Source organism: Mustela nivalis (assembly GCF_964662115.1).
Source record: "Mustela nivalis genome assembly, chromosome: 5".
NCBI classification, from domain to species: domain Eukaryota; kingdom Metazoa; phylum Chordata; class Mammalia; order Carnivora; family Mustelidae; genus Mustela; species Mustela nivalis.
The window spans coordinates 64,196,411-64,220,215 of NC_139024.1; the positions used below are offsets into that span (position 1 = coordinate 64,196,411).

The window sequence follows — 23,805 nt, forward strand, 5'->3', positions numbered from 1 at the left end:
GTTGGGGGGGTCTCAATCTTGCTCTTTTTTTTTTAAGATTTTATTTATTTATTAGAGAGTGAGTATGTGTGTGTGTGTGTGTGTGTGAGAGAGAGAGAGAGAGAGAGAGAGAGAGAGAGAAAGAGAGAAGGAGTTGGTGGAGAGGGAGAAGCAAACTTCCTGCTATGCTGGGAGACCCAGGACTCTGGATCATGACCTGAGCCGAAGGCAAATGCTTAATCCACTGAACCAGAGATGCTCCTCAATCTCCTAAAACAAAAAAACAAAAAACACATGGGAGAAGCAGTGGCTGGGGAGAATAATCTTTAGATTTGGCTGCCTGGTTTCAACCAGTTCCCAAAGAGTATTTGGGACTTTCAGTCTAAGACCCAGGAGTCACATGGTCTCCTGCAAAACCAGCTCTGGCTAGTTGATGTCTGAAAGAAACTTGACCCTGGCATGGGTATTTTCAGTCAGAAATGGTGAGTAAACAGCAGAAACACAGAGGACAAACATAAGCCCTTGGAGGAAGATGTAGATTCCAAAAAAGGGAAACCAGGATTGAAGGTAAAGGAGGGGCCAGGTAAAAAGAGGGAAATGCTTACACGCACACACATGTGCACACAGAAAATGACTGTGGAAAAGGTGAAAACTCCCAGCAAAAATGAAATGCATTTTACTGGGAGGAGCAAGGGGTTAGAGTCTACCCCATGCCATTTGTAAAATGTCCCTCATCGCCTTGACCTGGGATACTTGGAAAAAGGAGCTCTGTATCTATCAGAAAGCAATCTGGGGAATGCCGAGGGCTGAGGTCTTCATCTGGTGAGAGTCCCAGGGTCGAGCAGCGGAGGGGGATTCTTACTGAGATTTTTGGCAGCTGCAGTCCCCTTGCTGCCACTGCCCCAAGGAAGGTGACAGAAGACTGCCCTTCCTGTTGCTCACGATGACAGGGTGAAGGGGTCTCTATCAGAAATGACAGTGGGATGGTAGGCGGACTCTAGGACTGTTGGACGCCATCCAGGGCATATGTTGAGCTGGCTATTCTAGCACCTTCCGAGAGAGGGGCTTGTGGGTATTTACTCTGATCTGTCCCCTGTAGACTCCAAAAGAGTAACTCTAGATATGGGTTGTTTCCGTGTGGCCTAAGCCTTCTCTCAAAGATGCTCTTCAGCTAGAGATTTTGTCAAAGCGGCAGGAGGGCCTGTTGAGAAGAGTGAATTGTATGGATTGTATGAATTGTATGGATTTCATTGTCTCCTGGTTACTAAACCAGAAAAGAACAGAAACCTACCTCTAAATTATTGACAGTTCTTTGTGATGGGAATAAGGTGTGAGGGTAACTTCTAGTCCACAGTCCACTCTCTAATGATGGCTAATATTTATTAAGTGCTCATTGTTCAATCCTTTATGTGACAGTGTCTATTATTATTGTCATTTGACAGAAATGGGCTTGGAGTGGGGGGTTTCAGGCCCTGGGCCCCCAGGAATGCTTGCTGCACAGCTGAAATGCAGACCTGGGCAGCCTACTTCAGGCAGCCACACCCAGATCTATAACCAGCCGAGGAACACCCGGCTATTTGTAGTGCTGGTCAGTACTGACTACGGATGGGCCACATTTATCTCGATCTCCCTTTATCTGTGTGCCTCCCTCAGAGCCCATCGCTTTGCCAGGGAGGCCCCACCAACAATCCGTTCTCACTGTCCCTGTCCAGATGCCCTGGATTTTGTCATCTCTCCTGGAGGTTTGATTTTCCTTTTTGTCTCTCCTGCTTCAGCAACATGAATTAAAAGCTGTCTTCTTACTCTCAAATGCCTCCTCAGCAGGGTCTTCTGTTCAGCTATTAAGCACCTCCTGGCTTCTGGTGAACAGACCGACATATCCTTAGCTGTGGGCTTGGGAGAGGAGCTAGGGAAGGGATGTGTAAAACTCCCCTGGGACCCAGGAGTAGGGCAGATAGTAACGGGGCAGCCCGGCGGTACCTGAGGGAAGGGGGTGTGTTTAGTAATACAATTTAGAATGTGTGAAAGCACAAGCAAAATGAAATATCTCCCTTCCTAGTAAGAAAAATGTTTTTTACTGAAAAGCATTCCAAAGAAATGATTGTGCAATTTATTTCACTACTTGTAAACTTCCTGCAGGAAGCCTGGATAGACAGAGTGATAAGCCTTTCCTCACTCGCAGGGAGACTGTACACATGTCCAATCTTAGGTAGTGGAACAGTTTTTCTGGTGGAGAGAAACTCCTCTATTATGCAGTGTCGGGCAGCCAGAAATGCCCTTCCTTCCCTGTCTGTGACCAGAAAGATAGCCTTTCTCAAGGCTTCCTTTGAAACTGTTGTTCCTGCAGGGCCTTCTCTGAGACCCCCATCGGAATTAATAACTCCTGGTTCTGTGCCCCTGTCAAAGATGTACATATATTTCATTTGACCTTGGACTTCTGCAGCTCACAGGCACTTAGAGATTATAAGCTCATCATGGGGTTGGTGCTGATTTCTTTGACCCATTCACAGTACCCTGTGTGGAACACATAATAAATGCTTGTTAAACAAATGTGAGAGCCAAGGAAGCATTTCCAGAATGCCTGATGGCTGGGATTGAAGCAAGGTTAAGAAACCCAAGCCTCCAGTGTGGTGTGATGAGAAGCTGTTGAAAGGCTCTAAGGAGGGCATAACTTCGTGGGGAGTATGTGGGGGAGGGGCTCCGCCACGTCCATTCCTCTCTGGTCTGTTGCTGTGTCTGTGGACCAGAATTGTCCCATTTTTGCCATTGGAGGGCTGCCGAGGGGGGTCTGTTCTTCCCCATCTTCATCTCCATGTGACTGTCCTTTGAGGTGTACTGCCAGCTCCCGTTTTAAGTGATGTTTTTTATAATCACATGAACCTGTCACACTTAAACAAACCTTAACTTCCCTAAAAAAAAAAAAGGGGGATCCAGACTATTCCATTACAGTCAGTTAAGGTCAGCCACCCAAGTCAGCAATAAAAAGCTCCTTTAACAATGAATTGTTCTAACTCCAGTAGGTCATCCTCAAGAAGGAAGCTTTAAAAACCCCCAAAATGGATTGTTGAACTCCAAGGCCATGTCAACATGTAAGCCGTGTAGGGAAATCATTCCCGACAGAGAATCATTTACACATCTGGTGTGCGAACAGCATCACAGATCCCCTTTAAAGAAGTTGTAGGAATCTGAACACATTTTGACTAGATGCTGATTGTTTAAGTGTTGAACATAACTTTGAGGGAGTACAAAGGTCGGGAAAGCAGAACATTCTGACTCAGATGCCTGGGCCTGCTGACCCTGAGAACCCAGGAGCACAGCGCAGCTCCCGGGCACTCACCCAAGCTTCTTAGATCCTGTTGGGTTTTTCAGTATTGGGGCTGACAGCCATCAACGCAAGGAAAAAAAACCTTTTCAAACTGGCCTGCTCACTAGGGCGAGTAACTATTTCGGCCTAGCAAGTAGTGTGCAAGCCGGGTTTCTTTCATTTTACTACCTATATCCTTCCTGCAGCAGGAACAAGTTTAGTGTTTATTGCTTGCAAGTAAATTGCTTATTAACATGAGGAGTAACACTCTTTGATAAAGAATGAATGTTTTGTGGGGCACTGTATGAAGAATTCACTTGTTAATTTTTATTTATTTTTTAAAAGGTTTTATTTATTTATTTGAGAGATAGAAAACGAGAGATCTTGAACAGGGGGCAGGCAGAAGCAGATGGGCTCAGTCCCAGGACTCTGGGATCATGACCTGAGCCAAAGGCAGACGCTTAACCTACCAAACCACCCAGGCACCCGATGGTTCATTTTTTTTTTTTTTAAAGATTTTATGTATTTATTTGACAGAGAGAAATCACAAGTAGATGGAGAGGTAGGCAGAGAGAGAGAGAGAGAGAGAGGGAAGCAGGCTCCCTGCTGAGCAGAAAGCCCGATGCGGGACTCAATCCCAGGACCCTGAGATCATGACTTGAGCCGAAGGCAGCGGCTTAACCCACTGAGCCACCCAGGCGCCCCCCACCCCCGATGGTTCATTTTTAACTTTCTAAACTGTAAGGGTTCCTGCCACAGTCTCTTATCACACACTTCAAGTAATTTCTTTCATATCATCAAAAATCTTGTCAGTTGTCAAACATTCTCATGAATGTTGTGGGTTTTTTTAAGTTTGTTTTAGTCAGAACCCAAATAAGGTATATACATGGTCACTGACAGTGTTCCTAAAGTCTTTACTATCTCTTTTCTCCTTCTTTTTTGCTCTCCCATTCCCAGCGGTTTTGTGAGGAAATCTGATTATCTTTCCTGTAGACTTCTTCGTAATTCGAATTGTGTTGATTGTATTCCTGTGCCACACTATTTTAGTAACTCCTATTGTTTTTGTAGATATAACACATACACTGTAACTCTTTCCCTAGAATGCAAAAAATCTCAGAACAACCTCAGACATGAATAAAATTGCCACGGTTTATGGCCATTTTTGCCAGAGAACACGGTCAGATCATGTTTCCAGTGTTCCCTGGCTACTCTCTGCTGTCTCTCTGTGGAAAAGTTGTAAATGTATAAAACAATTAGGAATAATAGGTCACTCAGGAAGCACATCTGTGAAACACAGTCAGATTCTCTTCAAAAATTACCACAAATCAACTCTTGCAACCATATACAACCTGACACAACTTAACACAAGTGCCAATTAAAAGAGGCAGGTTATTGGGTCCAGTTGGCAAGGGGGACTCTTGTGCAAGATTCTGGTACAAAGGGCTATGCTGTGTGCTTGGGAATTTCACTGAGGCAAGAATGAAGACTGCTTTGCTGATTGAGAGATGCTTCTCCCCTGAAATGGCATTTATCCTTAACCACAGTAAAAGCTATATTAAAGTCTAAAAGAGCCTGTCCCAAATTTCAGGAATAGCTTTCTCAGCATCTGAGAAAATAGATTGATTAGTTAAGAACTGAAATTTGTTACATAAAATGAGCTTATACAGATCTAAATTTATGACTATAGACTCTTCAACCCAGTATACCTTTAGGAAATGTAATAATTTCAGAGAGAAAAATAGTTTTTAGTGGGGATAAAGAAATTTTTACCGTCAAAGCCACTTTGTATCCTATTTTGGCATATAATGGGCAGCGTGGTCCTGTCACATAATAACCTGAGAGTTAAGTTTGACTTACCCTTTTTCTTATATTCCCTACTCTTTACAGATCAGTGACCAGGTCTAGTGTTATTGCCCTTACGTTAAAAAAGTAAATTCTTAAGGTAGAATCTGGACCCTATTTTAACTTGGAAAGGGAATAACACTCTTTGATTTAGGGCCTGCTTCTATCTGTTTAATAAGCAAAATGATGTTGAAGACTGGGTTGCCCACAGCCGAGGAAGGATCCCTTTATGAAACTTGCTGTGCACCAAAGACCTAAATTGTGATTTATCTGCTTTCCTTGTGTGTTGATAGGAAGGATTCACTCAAAGACTGCATCTAATTAGAGCATTTTTACAGGGCTCTCTTAAAAATACTTCATAAAACACCATCAAAGTGCTGAGTGCTGGGTATTCTTTAAGAATAGGACAGAAGGATCCTTTATTACCCCAGTCTTCCTTGTGGCCAAGAATATTCATTGGTGATACCGAAATTTTAATATCTGGTTAAGACCCACCTATGGCCAGTAAGAAGAAGAAAACCGAAATCTATTCTCTCTTCCCTCTTTTTGTCACATGCTCCTTTATTTTCATCTTAGGCCTATAGAAGTAAGGGGGGGAGATAGAGTTTTGGTTCTTTTAGGGCTTGGCTCACATCTTGCTTCTGTTGGCTGTAGTAGTTAGCATTCATACTATAGCAAGCAATAGACATGTTGACATTAATTCCTTTAAAAAAAAAAAAAAAGGAATGGTTCATTAGTTGCATATAACACCCAGTGCTCATCACATCACTACATCAAAACTGATGATGTTGGCTAATTGAACATAATAAAGAAAATAAAAGAAAAAAAAAAGAAAAGAGAAAAGAAAAGGGACCACAACCTCCCAGAGGAGAGATGGTGCTACCTTCAGGTGTGTTTCTGGTGATGTCTACAGGACACAGGATGCAGGCTCATCCCTGCTATTTCCTGGGCTGGGCTTTGCTTTCTGTTGGCAACCTGTACCCCAGCTCTATTGCATAGAGTCACTACCTAAATGAAAGAATCTCATCATTCTTCCTTTTACTTCATTATTTCTTGGCCTTTGCCTTTCATTAGCTCCCTTCTTCTTGCCCTTCAAGGATCCCTTCTTTTTTCCAAGACTGAATTTTCTCCCCAACTTAAATCTTTCTATCTTATCTGAGAATATAGAGATTGTCTCTATTAATCACCTACCCACCCCCCTTTAAAATCTTCTCTTTCTACTAATGTTCAGATCCTCCACCTGGCAACTAAAGTATTAAAGTATTGTCTGACCTCTTGGTTTCCATATTGAATATAAAAATATCTACTGTGGATCTTAGTAAATGTTAATCTTCTTCCATTCTCTTCCTTTTTTGGAGACTTGTCTATGCTACTTAATCTCCATTCCCTCACCTCAAATTCAACCCTTTTAGTTCTGCTGTACTCACCTTCTAAACCCTCGTGGTAGGCTGAGAAATGCTTACTCCTATGCTCCAGTGTCTATGCCAAAACCCTGAAATGGGGGAATGCAACCGTATTTGGAAAAAGAGTCTTTGCAGACATGATTAAATTAAGAGTCTTGATAATTGGGTGATCTTGAATTACTGGAGTGGGCCCTCTCTGCCATCAGAAGGGTCTTTCTAAGAGAGAGGTAGGGGCAGTTGTAGACCACATGTATACACACAAGCCAAGGAATGCCCCAAAAGGTAGCACAGCCCTGGCCCTGCTGACCCTTTGATTTGGAGATACCATGGAGCCTCTGAAAGTCTGACAGAGGAACTTTGTGTTGTTTCAGGGACCAGGTTTATGGGACTTTGTTATAGTGTCTACAGGAAACTAAATACAGCCCTCTTTTAACACTCTTGGCAAAATTATTAACCAGAGATACATTGATTTTCACAAAGTGAGCATGCCTGAATCGCCAGCACCCAGATCAAGAGGCAGAACCTTACCAGCTCTCCATAAGAACTCCCCAAGTCCCCTTTCAGCCATTGTGCTCCACCAAAGTGTCTGCTATTTTGACTTTTAATACCAAATTTTTGAACCCCATGTAAACAGAATCATAAGGTATCTACTCTTTTTTATTCGGGTTCTTTTAACAGTCTGTGAGATTCATTCATGTTGCCACAGGTAGTCAGATTTTTAATTCTCACTGCTGTATGGCATCCATTATCTCTGTATAGCATACTTTATTTCTTCTACTATTGAAGGTTTGCAAACAGTACTGTTATGAACATTTATTACCTGTATTTTGATGAACTGTGTTTCTGTTGGGTATATGATGAGGAAGGGATTTCCTGAATCATAGATGTCTTTTCATTTGTCTCTATATTGTCTGCGTTGTCAATCTCATCTACACATGCTACTTCAACTGTTACGTCATCATGACTTCTTAACTCTGATTCTGATCTCTGCTGAGATTCAAAATAACAGCTGTCAGTTAGATACACATGCATACACACACACAGGTTTAATGTGTCTCAATCCAGTCTCAAGTTCCTACCAAAAAAGATTTTTTTTCTTGTGTCACTTGTGTTAATGGCAAGCCATAAATGTTAACCATTCAAGTTTGAAATCACCTTTAATTTTTTCTTTATCCTGCATCCACCAAATCCCTAAAGCCTCTTGAACTCCTTGCCATGTATTCTCTGTATTAGTTTAGGGGCACACTCTCCTTTAAAGGACTCCTCACTGATCTCCCAGCTTCCAGTCTGTTTAATCTGTCAGTCCATCCACAAAATCTAGATTTATCTTCCATAAATTTGATCCTGTCATACCCCTTCTCAAAACTCATAGATATGGATGGATCACTACTGATTATAGAATCAAGTCAAAATTCTTTATGTGGGCTTTGTGTGTTTTCATAATTGGACTTCAAACTCATTTCTTTTTTTTTTTTTTAAGATTTTATTTATTTATTTGACAGAGAGAGAGATCACAAGTAGGCAGAGGCAGGTAGAGATGAGGGGGGGAGCAGGCTCCCTGCTGAGCAGAAAGCCTGATGGGGGCTTGATCCCAGGACCCTGGGATCATGACCTGAGCCGAAGGCAGAGGCTTTAACCCACTAAGCCACCCAGGCGCCCCTTCAAACTCATTTCTATGAGTAATTATTCATATAAGGCTTCACTGGGAATATTATATTTTAACACTGTCTTCAATAACATTTTTATGTTAAATTGTTCAAAGGGCTTCCTATTAACATTTCTTTCTTCATTTATTTGAAAGAGAGAATGTGTGTGTGAGCGTGAGCAGAGGGAAGGGCCGAGAGATAAGGAGATTTCCCGGCTAGCGGGGAGCTTGACATGGGGTTTGATCCCAGGACTCTGGGATCATGACCTGAGCTAAACCCAGATGCTTTATTGTCTGAGACACACAGGTGCCTCCCCCAATTAATATTTCTTATAATAGCTCCTTATAATAGCCATATATTGAGAGTTTGCTGTGCCTAGTGCACATGTAATCCTAACAACAGCTTTGTACAGTGAATACCTGTTCTTAGTCTCCATTGACAGCTGAGGAAACCATAGTTCAGTGAACTTAAGATCTTGTCCAAGGTCATCCATTCAGAACCTTAATTAGGATTCAAGCACTGGAAATCATGAAACAGCTTGTCTGCCATTTGCATGTTCATCACTCCTCTCAAGGCCCCTGGAGATGTTCTCCTTCTAGCTTTTCACCTCTGTGGTGTGCTTTCCTGAGGCTGCATCTCTTCCTGGCAGAGAGCTCTGGTTCTGGGTCCTGCCACTCTGGGATGGGTGCCTTCTATGGATATGTGCTAATTTGCCCCTCACGTTCTCTAAAGCTGGAGCATCATGAACTGGATTCTTGTGGCTATTGTCTGGGCAAGGGGACTTCCATTCTTATAATACCAATCTTGTTTGGTTTTGCTCCTTCCTTCTCTCCTTCCCCCTCTTCCCCATTTTTCTTTCCCTTTGTCTCTTTCTTCTTTCTTTCTCTGGGCTTCTCCTTCTTCTTCCCCTCTTCCTTTATAGGAGCCACGGCTCTCAGCATTTTTAAAAGCCAACTTCTGGAGGTTGATCACCTCTGATCACCTACCTCCCAGTCCTCACTTTCTAGATTTAAAAAAAAAAAAAAAAAAAAAAACCAACACCTCTGTGTAATAGAGCATTACAAGCAAATTAAACAAGCAAATTAGGCTGGGGTGGGGACATTATGTATACATTTGTTTTAGCAATATAAGAATGAATCATGTTTGAATCATTATGCATACATGTATTTATGGACCAAAATATTTATTGTTGACACAAATATGTATCATTATACATGATAGGGTTAACTAAATAATGTACAGGGAAATAAAATACTGATGAAGCTACAGGAGTAGTAATTCACAGCAGGAATTGCTAAACCATGATTAATTTGAGACAGCAGAGATGGTAGATAATTCTCCTGTCCTTCATGAAAATCACAACAGTTTTACCTCTGTAATAGGAGGTTTGCAATTTCCCAACATTGTATATCTGCCAAATTTTAGTAAACCAACACTGAGTCTCTAGGGAACTCTACCGGGGCACTAGGTCATGAATAACTTTTTAGTAATTTGCATACAGTAGATTCATTGTAATTAGCCCTTATTTATTCATAATATAGAAGAATCAATGGAGGGGCACCTGGGTTGCTCAGTCAGTTAAGCATCTGCCCTTGGCTTAGGTCATGATCTGAGGGTCCTGGGATCGAGTGCCGCATCAGGCTCCCTGCCCAGTGGAGTCTGCTTCTCCCTCTGCTCTCCCCCCTGCTCATTCTCTCTCTCCTTCTCTAGTAAATAAAGAATCTTAAAGAAAAAAGAAAAATCAATAAAAGTCAAGATACACTTCCCTTAAGAATCTAAGATGGGATAAGCATTTGGGGGTTAGTATCTGTTCTTGAGGGGATCTCTGTTGGTTTACCAGTTCAGAATACCCTGGACACTGACTCAGTTCCCTACTGAGTTTCCTCCATTGCTCTGACCAAGCCCCAGGCATCTTGCCTCTTTCCTTTTCCTATGGTGCTTTTGATATGCAGTGCTTTTTTTTTTTTTTTTTCAGCAAAACAGTATTCCTTGTTTTTGCACCACACCCAGTGCTCCATGCAATCCAGTGCCCTCTCCAATACCACCACCTGGTTCCCCCAGCCTCCCACCCCCTGCTGCTTCAAACTCCTCAGATTGTTTTTCAGAGTCCATACTCTCTCATGGTTCACCTCCCCTTCCAATTTCCCCCAGCTCCAATTTGAGGTGTTCCATTCCAGCTTCATAGCCTGATGATGCCTCTTTAATGTTGGTTCCCGTCATCCCTTCCACCAGGCTTGGCCTCCCTGGTCCTTGAGTGTCACCCTCTGTATGTCCCCAGTGTTGGCCACATTCTGCCCTATGTCAGTATCTGCCAACTCGTGATTCTGTCCCACAAGAGATAGCAAAAACCACATCCAGTTAATTTTTTCTTTTAACTTTCATAACAGCAAATAACAAAACTTTTTATATAATAAGTGGTCAGGACATTTGTAGAATTAAATTGGTACTGGTGGGGTCATCCTGGGGGATTAACCTATCATGACTGAATGGCTAGTTCTGTGTGATAACTTGGGAAGTACATGTATGTATGTATATGTATATTCATACATATATATACACACACATATACCTATGTAAAACTTGGGAAGTTGACAATGGAGTTTGGGAGTGCTTTGTAGACTATAGTACAGTCCAAATCACTACTGGGCTCTTGTCATCAGTGATCTAATGCCTAAGGAAAACATTGAATAGATAAAAAGTAACTGAACATTAATGTTCTGCTTTAACTCTACTTTTTACAAGCAACAGAAGCTCATGTGAGATATTTAACTAACAGATACAGTATTATAAAGGAAAAATGAGATAAAAAAAGAAAAACAGACCATGAACCACTGCCATTTAATGTCCAAAATGTAATTAGGCACAACAGTTTTATGTTATTGCCCTAAAAATTTGTTATGCTTTTATAAACCCTTGGTAAACCTAATTTTGTGCTCCATTTAACATTAACCCATTTGGAAGAAAGGAAAGAAACAATACCTTGGGTAAAAAATGGAAGAGATTTTTGTACCTTTCTGTATATTTTTAAACAGACTTAGTCTTCAGTTTGTTAATTATAGCTGTTTTACTCACAATATTACCATAAAAACTCAATCAGAAAATTATTAAGTTCATTTGGTCACAAAATACATAACAGAAATATATGCTTTGGTCCCCAAATCTTTTTTGTACCTCCAAATTTATGTTGTGATCTTGAGAACCTCTATATCCTGTAAATATAGGGTGTGGCTCAGTGAAGATTTAAGAGTATGGATCTCCAGCTAGATTGCTTGGGGTCAGATCCCTCAAAGGATAGAAGTCGTACCACCACTTCCTAGCTGATTTTGGACCGATTATTTATAAATTCTCTGCCTCTGTGTCCTGAAATAGTAATATTACCTACCACAAAGGAGTATTATGAAGATCGAGTTAATATTTGATAAGCATACAGTTCCTGGCACATGGTAATTATTAAATACATGTTTGTGAAATAAAGTGGATAAATGGTAACCCATATGAATGAGTTTCAAGAATTGTGGAATATCAGGTGTTTATAATTACATCCTTTTTTTTTTTTCATTTTAGACATGATTTAATATCGTTTCACAAGGAAGATAATTTTCACCTGTTTGTTTTACTATTTTTGAGAAGATAGTCATCAGAGTCAGGAGGTAAACATGATAAGATGATATTTTTGTTAAATAATGAAGTATTCCTATTTTAAAAATGCTGTGTTACTGGAAGCCCCAGCCATTATATCCAGGTTAAACAAGACACACAACAACAAAAACCCCAAACCACAGAAGACATACAGATTAGAAAGGAAAAAAAATAAAACCATTTCTAGTTTCAAATGACATGATTGTTCATGTAGAAAATTCCAGACATGTACAAATAAAAAAAATAAGGTCTGGAACAAATAAGTGAGCTTAGCAAAGTCTCAGGACAGAAAATCAATATATAAAAATCAACTGTATTTTTACATACTAACAATGAACAACTGGGATTTGAAATTTGAAAGGATTCCATCTATAATAACATCAAAAACAAATGAAACATTTAGGTGTAAATCTAGCAAAATACATGCAGAAACTGTGTATTGAAAATTATAAAATAGGAAAGAATCAAAGAAGACCTAAATAAATGGAGAGATATACTATTTTCATGGATAGAAAGACGCAATCCATGAAGATGTTAGTTCTCCCCCAAATGATCTATACATTTAATATACAATATCAGTCAAAATCCCTAGAAGATTTTTTTATAGCTATCAACTGATAGCTCCAATCACAATGATTCTAAAATTTACACAGGAAATCAAATAAAACTAAACACTTTTGAAAATAGCAGAATCGAGTTGGAAGACTTGCAGGGCTTAATTTTAATACCTACTATAAATCCACAATTATCAAAACAGTGTAGTGTTGGCAAGAGATAGACACATAGATCAATGGAACAGAATCACCCAACAACAGACCCATATAAATATAGCTAATTGATGTTTGATGAAGAAGCAGAACAATCTACAGAGAAAGGTAAGTCTTTACAACAAATATAAACCTTGACCCACACCCCACATCATTTACAAAAATTATTTTAACATGGATCATAGACCAAAATGTAAAATGTAAACTACAAAACTTCTAGAGAAAACTTTCTCTAGAAAGAAAACTTTCGTGACCTGGATTAGGCAAAGATTTTTTTTTAAGATACTGCACTTAAACCACAATCACAAAAGAAAAAAACTGATGCTTTGGACTTAAAGTTAGAAATTTCTGCTCTTCTAAATATCTGTTAGCAGTTTTGAAAGACAGGTCACAAACCCAGAGAAAGTATTTGCAAGTCCCCTTATTTGACCAAGGAAAAATATCTAGATAATGTAAAGCACCCACAAACCTCGACAATAAGAAAATAGATTCAACAATTTAAGAAATGGGGCATAGACTTTGATCACTTCACCAGAGAGATAGAAAAGTACATTTTACTCCATGGATATTAAAAAATACATTTAGAAAAGAATATAAATCTATCAGAACCCATCAGTCACCTGAACCTGAAGTAGAAAAAAAGTCTTTTTCTGAGTTATTGTATCATATTCAGTATTTTAAAATTATACAAACAAGCATTTTTAATGTTCTAGATAGCATCCCGAAATGGACCTGTTCCTGCCCAGTCATTCAGACCTGAAGACTATACCTTATTTTGCCTGTACCATTTATTTTGAATGTCTAGTTTCTCTCTTAATCTGAGTGCATTCTCTAGTGCCTTTATTAATTTTAGCATCAAATCCCAGGAGCCCATTCTCTCGAAATCACCCATTTCCCCTCTTCTTGTGACAACTTCAACTTCACTAGTATTTTCCTTTGTGTGGCTCTCATTTATTTCTTGTCAGCTACTGTTTGGTTTGGTTTCTTTCAGCCCCATTTTACGCTCTCTCGTGATTTTCATGCTTTGTGACTGACGGCAAGTGGCTGGCATCTGTGGGAAGAGGAAACAGTGGGTGCAGGAGGCAGATGGGGTGTGTAGGTGGAATGGGATGACTCATTTTCTCATGTGTTGGTTTTTGGTGTAGAAATGTTAAGGACCCCAAAAGAAAACCCTTTAGAAAGCCCGTAAGTCCTTTTAGCCTTGGAAAAATATCTTTTGAAGCTCCTTTGACTTGGCTGCCTCTTTCGTAACCTCACTAAAGTCTCTGTGTCTTCAGCCTCCATTTGATCTGATCTAGTTCTCTTTCACAGAATGTGAATTCTAATCTCACATTCACTAGACAAGGCCAACTGCCCCAAACAGTTTCTTGAGAGTCTGCATTATTTTTTTTTTGTGCTGCTGTTTGGTTTTATATTCACTTGGGTTTTAAGTGTTGTTTTCTTTTATTTTGGTGGGTTCCTAAATTACAAAAGTAATCAATGTTCGTAAGAGAAATTGTTAAAAATAATATAGAAGGAATAAAGAAAAAAATGCACAATCCCATTACATAGCTATTATCATGGTTTACATTTCGGTGTACAACTTTGAAGAATTTTTAAATTTCTAAATACACAGGGAGCCTGGGTGGCTCTGTGGGTTAAGCCCCCTCCACTCAGTGGGGAGCCTGCTTCCCCCTCTCGCTCTGCCTGCCTCTCTGCCTACTTGTGATCTCTCTCTGTCAAATAAATAAATAAAATCCTTAAAAAATAAAATTTCTAAATACACATATGTATATATATTCACATAGAATATATACATTATAATGTATTATATCTTAATTTTTTTTACTTAATATACCTTGAGTTTACCTCCATTGCTAAATATTCTTCTACAATATAGTTTTCTTTTTAAAATTATTTTAATTCCAGAGTAGTTAACTTATAGTGTTATGTTAGTTTCAATATAGTGACTCAACAATTTGGTTCTCAATTATACATAATAAACCACTATTTGGGGGTGCCTGCATGGCTCAGAGGGTTAAGCCTCTGCCTTTGGCTCAGGTTATGATGATCTCAGAGTCATGGGATCAAGCCCTGCATCGGGCTCTCTGCTTGGCAGGGAGATGCTTCCCCCTGTCTCTCTGCCTGCCTGCTTGTGATCTCTCTCTCTCTGTCAAATAAATAAATGAAATCTAAAAACAAAAACAAAACAAAACCACTATTTGAATCTATCTATGTACCTCTGTACCTATCTGGCTACCTACCTATCTAACCATTTTCCTGTTAATGGATATTTAGGTATTTTCCGTTTTTGTTGTAAAAAATATATTTCATTCGACATACTTACAAGTAAACCTGACACATTATGGGGATTTTCTCAGGGTAAATTCTTGGGAGTTAGAGCTATTGGGCCAAAAAGTGTACATAGCTTTAAGGATTACTGAGGTCTCCTGGGAAGTTTAAAATTCTCCTTGGGTTGTCAGAATGCCATTTCTCTGCATCTCCACTGAGAATTCTTTAATTTTTTTTGACTACTTGTTAGACAAGAAAATTGGCACTTTAGAGTTTGCTTAACGTGCATTTGTTCATAGTAAGGTGTAGATTTCTTTGTGTATTTATTTATCATTTTAGTTATTCTCTTGTGAATTTGCCCGCCCGTGCCCATAGCCTAATTTTCTATTGTAATGTCTTTATGGCTGCTTCTTTGCTCTAAACTGACCGATAAGAGGTAATTTATAGTGATACTAACCTTTCATCTGTCAAACATTGCAAATATGTTTAACAAATTATCATCTGTTAAATTTGTGGTAAGGTATGTCAACATTTTCATCGTAATTGTGATTTGGAATTGTTTTGCCATCATATTTTCTAGATACTATGATTACAAAGGGAGCTCTTGGTTTTCATAATGATTTTGCATCTCAACACCTTATTAAATTATATTATTGCTTATAATAGTTATTTAGTTGATTCTACTGGGTTTTCTTTGTTGACAACCAAAACATCTGCAAGTAATGATAATTGTGTGTTTTATTTTATAGTATTACATCTCCTTACTTTGTGACATTAGCTGGGATTTTCAGAAAGCCAACTAGTAGTAGGAATAATTGACTGTTTTGTCTTTTTCCTGATTTTTACAGAATACTTATAAACACAAAGTTGGTAGTTGCTGTGCATATATAATTTTTTTAGAGAGGGAGACTGAGAGCAGGGTGTGTAGGGGCTGAGGGAGAGAGAGAGAGAAAATCCCAAGCAGGCTCCACACCCAGCCTAGAGCCTGGTGTGGGCCTGGATCTCATAACCCTGAGATCATGACCTGAACCCGTAATCAGGAGTCAGATGCTCAACTCAGTGAGCTACCCAGGTGCCCCAGAATATATATATTATTTTTCATGTTAAAAGAGTGTTCTTCTATTTTTGTTTTGCTGTTATTTTTAATAAGAAATGCATTTTGAATCTTAATTAAAGCACTTGGGGCATCTGTGGAGATGCAGATGAATTTTTTTTTTTCCCCATTGAGATATACCTGCATTCCCAAAATAAATTTTAAGCCCATGATCTAGTTTTCTTATCGTATAAAGCTTGGTGCATTTTTTTCCCATTTTTCTTTCATATTTTTGTCCCTGTATAAAGTGAGTTTGAGACTAACCTATATTTCATTCTTTTGACATTAGTATCAGATATTGCTATCAGGTTTATACTACCTGGGTATAGTCATCTCTGAGCTTTGGTAGAATTTTTATCTGTGTTTGTATTTTCCTTCTCAGTCATAATTTTCTATACTTTTGCTTTCTTTCTTTCTCGAGTACATTTGCTAGGGACTTGCTATATATTAATAATGATAATTAATTAGTTATAAAGTAACAGCTCTGGGGACGCCTGGGTGGCTCAGTCGGTTAAGCTGCTGCCTTCAGCTCAGGTCATGATCCCAGGGTCCTGGGATGGAGTCCCACATCTGGCTCCTTGCTCAGCAGGGAGCCTGCTTCTCTCTCCACCTCTGCCTGCCACTCTGCCTGCTTGTCCGCTTGCTCTCTCTCTCTCTCTCTGACAAATAAATAAAATCTTAAAAATAAAATACAGCTCTGGATTAATTTATAATCTTACCTATTTCCTTTTAAAAAAAATTATTTAATTGGGGGAGGAAGGGCAGAGGCAGAGGGAGAAAATCTTCAGGAGACTCCACACGGAGTGTGGAACTGGCCGTGAGGCTCTGTCACTTGGCCCTGAGATCATGACCTAAGCTGAAACCAAGAATCAGCCATTTAACTGACTGAGCCATCCAGATGCTCCCCTGCTTGCTTTCTTAAATCTCATTTTACATTTACTGCTTATTGCAATAAATGGATCTGCTTCTGGAAATTATTTTAATGTTGAAATTCAACAGAGAGCATTAGCCCCAGCATCCCACCATTGTAGATTTTGCTCAGTTTCCAGTAATTACAGGATCACCTTCGTGTTAAAAAAAAAAAAAAATACAATGGGGGTGCCTGGGTGGCTCAGTGGGTTAAATCCTCTGCCTTTGGCTCAGGTCATGATCCCGGGGTCCTGGGATTGAGCCCAGCATAGGCCTCTCTGCTCAGCGGGGAGCCTGCTTCCCCCACCCCCTCTGCCTACTTGTGATCTCTGTCTGTCAAGTAAATAAATTTAAAAAGAAAAGAAATGTTCAAAAAAAAGATGCAGGTTTGCTGCATTTTCTAAAAACCACTTCCGTCTGGGTAGAGCCACAAATTCAAAATTCAGGGGTAAGCAAGGAGGGAAAATCCCTATCCTTTCCTCATTTCCTCTTTGAATACTCAGTCGTTGAAACCAAAATGTGCTTACTGGGCATTATTCAGGTGTCATCTCCTGGGGGGGGCTTTGTTCTCTGTTTGCAGATATCGCGGTGGTCGAGATGAGTGATGCCTTCCGACAGCCGTCCTTGTTTTACCACCTTGGAGTGAGAGAAAGCTTCAGCATGGCCAACAACATCATCCTCTACTGTGATAACAACTCGGACTCTCTGCAGTCCCTGAAGGTACCTGACCTGTTTGCTAAGTATTCACTCGGAGCACCAGGGTCCTAGCGATACCTCTCTGTCCCTATGATAACCAAGGCAATGGAAGCAGCTTACATATGCGAAAGCTTGTTTTTGCTAGTCCAATAGTTATGCAATTCCTCATGACATTTATCTAGAATTCAATGTAGAAATTTGATGATACACAGGTAGGAGAATCTTGGTGTTGAGTTCTGAGCTGGAGTTTGAGTTGATGTTGAGGAAACTGCATTACTAGAAGTCATCCGTGCCCACTGCGTGCCAGAGAAAGACCTGGAAGTTGCATAAGCATGGTCAGGCCCTGAGCTGTATCACCGTTGGGGGTTTTTCATTGGGCACACCTGTCTTCAACTGGAAATCTGCCTCCTACTAGAAGGACTTTAAAAAGACCTTCTCTCACTGATTATCACCAGAAAACTGCCATCCTCTTGACTGGGAAATGCTTTCAATAACTTAATAACTTAGGGAAAGGGGAGATAAGAACCTACTATATTTGTCTACAAATTCAGCGGACCCCATGTCATTCTCTCCAGGATAGGAACATAATGATATGAAGGCGTTTCTTCCGTCCAGAAAGATTGTCTAAAATGCTTTTGCGGGGCGCCTGGGTGGCTCAGTGGGTTAAGCCGCTGCCTTCGGCTCAGGTCATGATCTCAGGGTCCTGGGATCGAGTCCCGCGTCGGGCTCTCTGCTCAGCAGGGAGCCTGCTTCCCTCTCTCTCTCTCTCTCTCTGGCTGCCTCTCCGTCTACTTGTGATTTCTCTCTGTCAAATTAATAAATAAAATCTTTAAAAAAATAAAAAAATAAAAAAAATAAAATGCTTTTGCAATACAATCATTGTGTGATTCTTTGAAAAGCATTTAACAATTCAGAGAAACTCATGCTAAACCTGATATCATCCATTTCCTTTGTGAAACTTCCAGCTAGCTTTATGTGGCTTTTTTTTCTCATCTATATCTTCCAGTTTTCAAATCGAAGCCAACCTTGAGACATGGAGTTCTAAAAACCAGAGCCATATTTCTAGTGGCTTAGTAATTGCTATATGAAGATCTTTAACTCCACAACCGTGAAAAAAAAAAAAAAAGACAAAAAAGAAAGTAATATTTTGCTTTTATCTGAGTGTCTAAAGCTTATATGGCTTTTTCTGAGAAATCTGCAGTTACTTCTAGCAAATACATTTACTGCATGCCAGGCAATGATAGGCTAACCTTTCCAGAATACTCAGAAATTCAAGTCCCTGGATGTTTGCCCTCTCTGTCTGCATCTGTTTTTTTGTTTTGTTTTGTTTTGTTTTTTAAACCTGGGGCAATTCTTTAAGCTGCCCTACTTTATTTTACCTTAGATTTACCACTTTAAGTAAAGCATCATAAAACTTTGTGTGTTGTATTTTAATTAAATATTTTGATTTGCTACTATTTACATTAACAGTGATAAATGAATGAGATAGCTTTATTTATTCTTTTTATTATACTATTCTATTTTCTTTACATTAAGTATTCTAAGCAAGCAGTATAGTGTTAGACATTTTTCACTCTACCCTCTTTTTATTCTTGCCCTACTGGTAGCTGGTGATTTCATTTAGTACTACTCTTTCCTGGGGAAATTTTTAAAAGCTGAATTAAAATTACATTAGAGAGAAAGAATTGAAGCTAATATTATCAGAAATTTGTATGGGACAAATACACTTATTTATTTAATTGCTTTTTAACAGCCTTTGTTTAAAAGTGTTATTGGTATGTGAATACAATAGTTCTTTAAAAAGGCTAGTCTAGCTAAAACACACTCATTTATCTTGTACATAATAGCTGCTAGTAACTGAGCATTTACTCTGTGCTTTCCCCACTTATATTTTCACATTTAATTCTAAAAGCATCCCTCTGGGGTATATTATGTCCTATTATATCACTGTTTTGTAGAACAGCAAACTAAGTCTCAAGTAAATTCAGTCATTTGCCCTAGGTCAGGTAACTAGTAAAGTAAAGCCTAGGTCTGCCCAACTCCCAAGACCAACCTCCAAACCACTAAACTTTATTGGAATTTCTTCTAGTTAGAAGGATATCCAACTTTCCCTGCTTAGTGTGTTCCTTTAGAAAACCCATCAACTACGTCTGCTCCCCCGCCCCAGAGTTGTTCCATGAGACACCTATCCTTTCTTTTCTGTCCTTCTTTCCATTAACTTAAGCTTTTGCCATTGTTGTTGTTGTTTTTAATTTATTCCTAGCCCAAATAAGTGTCTGGTTGGAGAGGACAAAGGCCTCTGGGATAGAAAATATTTTTTTCAATCTAATAATTTCCTGAGCCCTAGAAATTTTTCTGGTCCTCTGCTGTTGAGGAAACTCTGTGTATGTGTGTGTGTGTGTGTTTAATTTTATTAATTTCGGTTACAGTTAATTATAGGTGTAATCCCTGCCTTCTACCAATAGAAAAGAAAATTGCTATGAAATAAGGCAGAACAAGAGTTATTATACATAAACTGTTCTGTATAGATCAGTCTATTAAAATAAAAATGAAGCTTGTCCCTGTTTTTGCAGAACAAATACAGAATGAGAATGCTATTCTTGTCACATAGCTAGCTTCCCTTACGTTGATTCTTTGGACATCTAGAAAGTACAGCTACACGAGTTTAATTTTCATTTGCTGTTCTTTGTTGAAGACAGCAGTTTCCCTTTGACAGTAAATTCTCTGGATGAAATCATAGGGAAAAACCTTTAAGGTTCAGCTCCTAAAAAATAATTGATAGGAATCCATAAAAGTACCTGAAAGCTACATCTGAGTTTTCATATGAAAGGATATTGAGAATTTAATCAAATCACATACTTGCAGTAAGCTTTGCATCCGTGGGAAATCACAAGTACTCTTCTAGAAGAATGAAATAATTAATTTTTTTCAAAAAAAAAAAAAAAAAGATCATTGCGCATTGAGAAAGAGAAGTTGATATTTTTCCCCTTAGCATTTTAACAACACAATTTTCACAGTTTTCTTTAAATACCGTGACAACTTCTTAGGTGTCTGCCAGTGAGACTCTATGCTGACTTCTATTTGCTTGAAAATAAGAAATGGTTGAAATGGTATTTTTCGGATTACCTTCATGCATTACAGAAATTATCCAACACCCCCTTGGGGTCTCTCAGTAAATGGGAGTGTTAGGTCTGGACACTACTGACCAATGAGCTGTGAGGCGGCAATGAACGGCCACTGTGTAGAGTGTGGAAATTATTTTAATGAGCCATTTCTTCTAGCATCAGAAATTCCTGTTTAGGGGCGCCTGGGTGGCTCAGTGGGTTAAGCCGCTGCCTTCGGCTCAGGTCATGATCTCAGGGTCCTGGGATCGAGTCCCACATTGGGCTCTCTGCTCAGCAGGGAGCCTGCTTCCTCCTCTCTCTCTGCCTGCCTCTCTGCCTACTTGTGATCTCTGTCAAATAAATAAATAAAATCTTTAAAAAAAAAAAAAAGAAATTCCTGTTTAATGACAGCTCTCAGCTCCACTCCTTGAGATTCTTCCCCCTTTTCCCTTCTTCAGCTCCCTCTCTTCCTTGTAGGCCACTCCCGGCTCACTTCAGACAATGCTGCTTAGAAAAGCAAAGCAAAACAAAACAAGGAAGTACCACTGCGCACCATCAGATAGTCAACAGTTAAAAGCCCTTATGATGCCCAGGCCGAGGCTGTGGAGAGTGGGAAGCAGGCCCAGCTGATGGGAGGGGATGTTGGCACTACTTCCAAAGAGCAGTTTGGCAACACCTACTATTATCAGATGAGCGTGGCACCAAGACTCAGCAACTCTTGTCTCTCGATTTGCACCGCAGAACGAGTCTGTGGCATGCAGAAGGAGATCTAATCAACAATATTATATTGACATTGTAATAGCCCCTCCCCCAAAGGAATTGGTAAATACCTATCAAGGAGAGAATGAACAAACACCTTCTGGTGTAGTCAGTTAGTGGACCATTACAGAGCACTTAATATGAGTTAACTAGAGCTTTCGTGTCACTATCCATACAGCTCAAGAACAGTGTTGGGAGCAAAAACAAATTACAGAAGCATGTGTGTGGTATGATGCCATCCATACCAAATCGAATCCATGCAAGACAGTGCTTTTATACCTACTTGGGTTACAAAGGAATGACGTTTGCGTGGAAATCACAAACAACAAATTCAGAATAGTTATCTCTTTTGGGGTAGGAGTAGAACAGAACCATGGGGAAAGATAAGCATCTTCAAGCTTACCTATAATATTAGATTTCTAAGTCAAGGTGGTATATACATGGGTGTGTACTAATTTCTGTACCTTTTATATAGTTGAAATATTTCACAATTCTTTTTTTAAGGAAGAAGTCTATGATACTTTGTTATTGTATCTACCAGGATAGTTATTTTGGTCATTTGAATCCCCAAATCACTTATAATTTCTTTTTCCTAATGTTCTAACTGTGATTAAAAAGGCTCAGATGCATTTGGGTCTTTCTGCACCAAGATGGGCTTTATTCCCATTTTATCTACTACAGAGTAAAAATATCTTAGAGACTGATATGCATGTCAGTTAGTGGGGACAGAGCTTGTGTTGAAAAGTAATGATAATGTGAGAGTATTCCCTTTTCAAGAAATTTAGTTGGATTTTTCTCTTTACTCATTGCTGGAAAAGTTGTTTTACAGAAGGGATTCTCCTTAGTAGATTGTTCTCTGCAACAATCTATCTATGTGCTTAATCCTTCACAATTCCACTGAGGAAATCCACACATATGTGATAGTGGAACCTCTTCCTCTGCCTCAGTGCATCTAGTATTTTCTAGATTGGGATCTGACTAACATGAAATCATGGGTGCACAAACCAGAATTTGTATACCATCACTAAAATAGCCCTTTAAGAATCATCCATTTTTAACCGTATGGCAGTTCCTCAAAAAATTAAAATTAGAAATAGAATTACCACATGATCCAGGATTTTCGCCTATGGACATACACCCGAAAGAGTTGAAAGCAGGCTCTCAAAGAGATATCTGTGCACTCGTGTCCCTAGCAGCATTAATTCGCAGTAGCCAGAAGGTAGAAGTGACCTAAATGTCCATCAGTAAATGAATGGATAAAACAAAATGGTATATGCACACAATAAAGTATTATTTAGTCTTAAAAAGGAAGGAACTTCTGACACATGCTACAACAGGGGTGAAACTTGAGAATGGTCACGGTTGCTCGTTCAGACAGTTCTGTGGTACTTATGCTCCTTTCTCTACAGGTACTGGGGTATCCAATCTCTTTTAGAACTTATTGTGAGAAATTGCATATTAAGTCTGTTTTTCTGATACTTATTCATTTCCACTTAAAGCAAATTGTGATAGTTTGAAAAGAGTTGTGATGTTCTTATTGTCCATTATTCATTTCCACTTAAAGCAAATTGTGATAGTTTGAAAAGAGTTGTGATGTTCTTATTGTCCATTTCAGTGATTATGCCAGTTTCCAATAAATTGATGAAGGCGTGGGGTCATTTTTGGTACAAAGACCTCAAACCTAAATTGAATTACTTGTGTCTGGTGAATCCACTCAGATTCCATAATGTTCTCAAACCCATCAGTTTTTCCCCTCTCATACCCCCAATTCCTCTTCTTAAAGCTTTACCTCCCCTATCAAAGTTAATTATTAAGAGGGATTTAGTTTTTGTTCTAATTATGTATGAAATCAACATTCGTATTTTTCCAATGGTTTATGACTTTTTTCTTAGTTTAACAGTGAATTTTATTGGATTCTTTTCAACACTTTTTAATAGCACCTAACTTGGCCAGTAGTATAAATTACACACTCAGTAAATGTTAGGGAAAGAGTCATTTGAAAATATGATCCTATAAAGTAGCTTAACAGTTTAATAGTGAACTGGAAGCAATGAACCTGTGCCCTTTTACTAGGAAATGCTGCCTCTTGACATTCCTGCAAGCATCTTGCTTACTTGATAACCGACCCTGATTGGTAAATCATGGCACTCTGTCTTGTCTTTGGTGCCACATGGCCCTCACAGACCCTTCATATTATTTCATGGCGAGATCTTTCTTTCTGTTGAGAGAGGAGACCATCTTGTTTCTTTATTTTACTTCTAGGAATGATCTACCTTTTCTCTGAGCTATAGTCATTCCATGTCAAATTAGCGGTGGGGGCAGTAATTTGGGGGAGGGGCGGACGAGCAGTACATGTGAGCACTGCTTTCTCAAGACTTGAATTGACAAACTAG

General features: G+C 39.3%; 1 protein-coding gene across 1 annotated transcript in view; it reads left to right on the plus strand.

The window, feature by feature from the left end:
- MAP3K5 (mitogen-activated protein kinase kinase kinase 5) overlaps positions 1-23,805 on the plus strand; it is a 198,182-nt gene that overhangs the window by 42,660 nt on the left and 131,717 nt on the right. Inside the window, exon 2 of the mRNA XM_082731758.1 lies at positions 17,434-17,573. Within this exon, the coding sequence (XP_082587884.1) occupies positions 17,434-17,573 (140 nt within the window). The remainder of the gene's footprint in view (positions 1-17,433; positions 17,574-23,805) is intronic.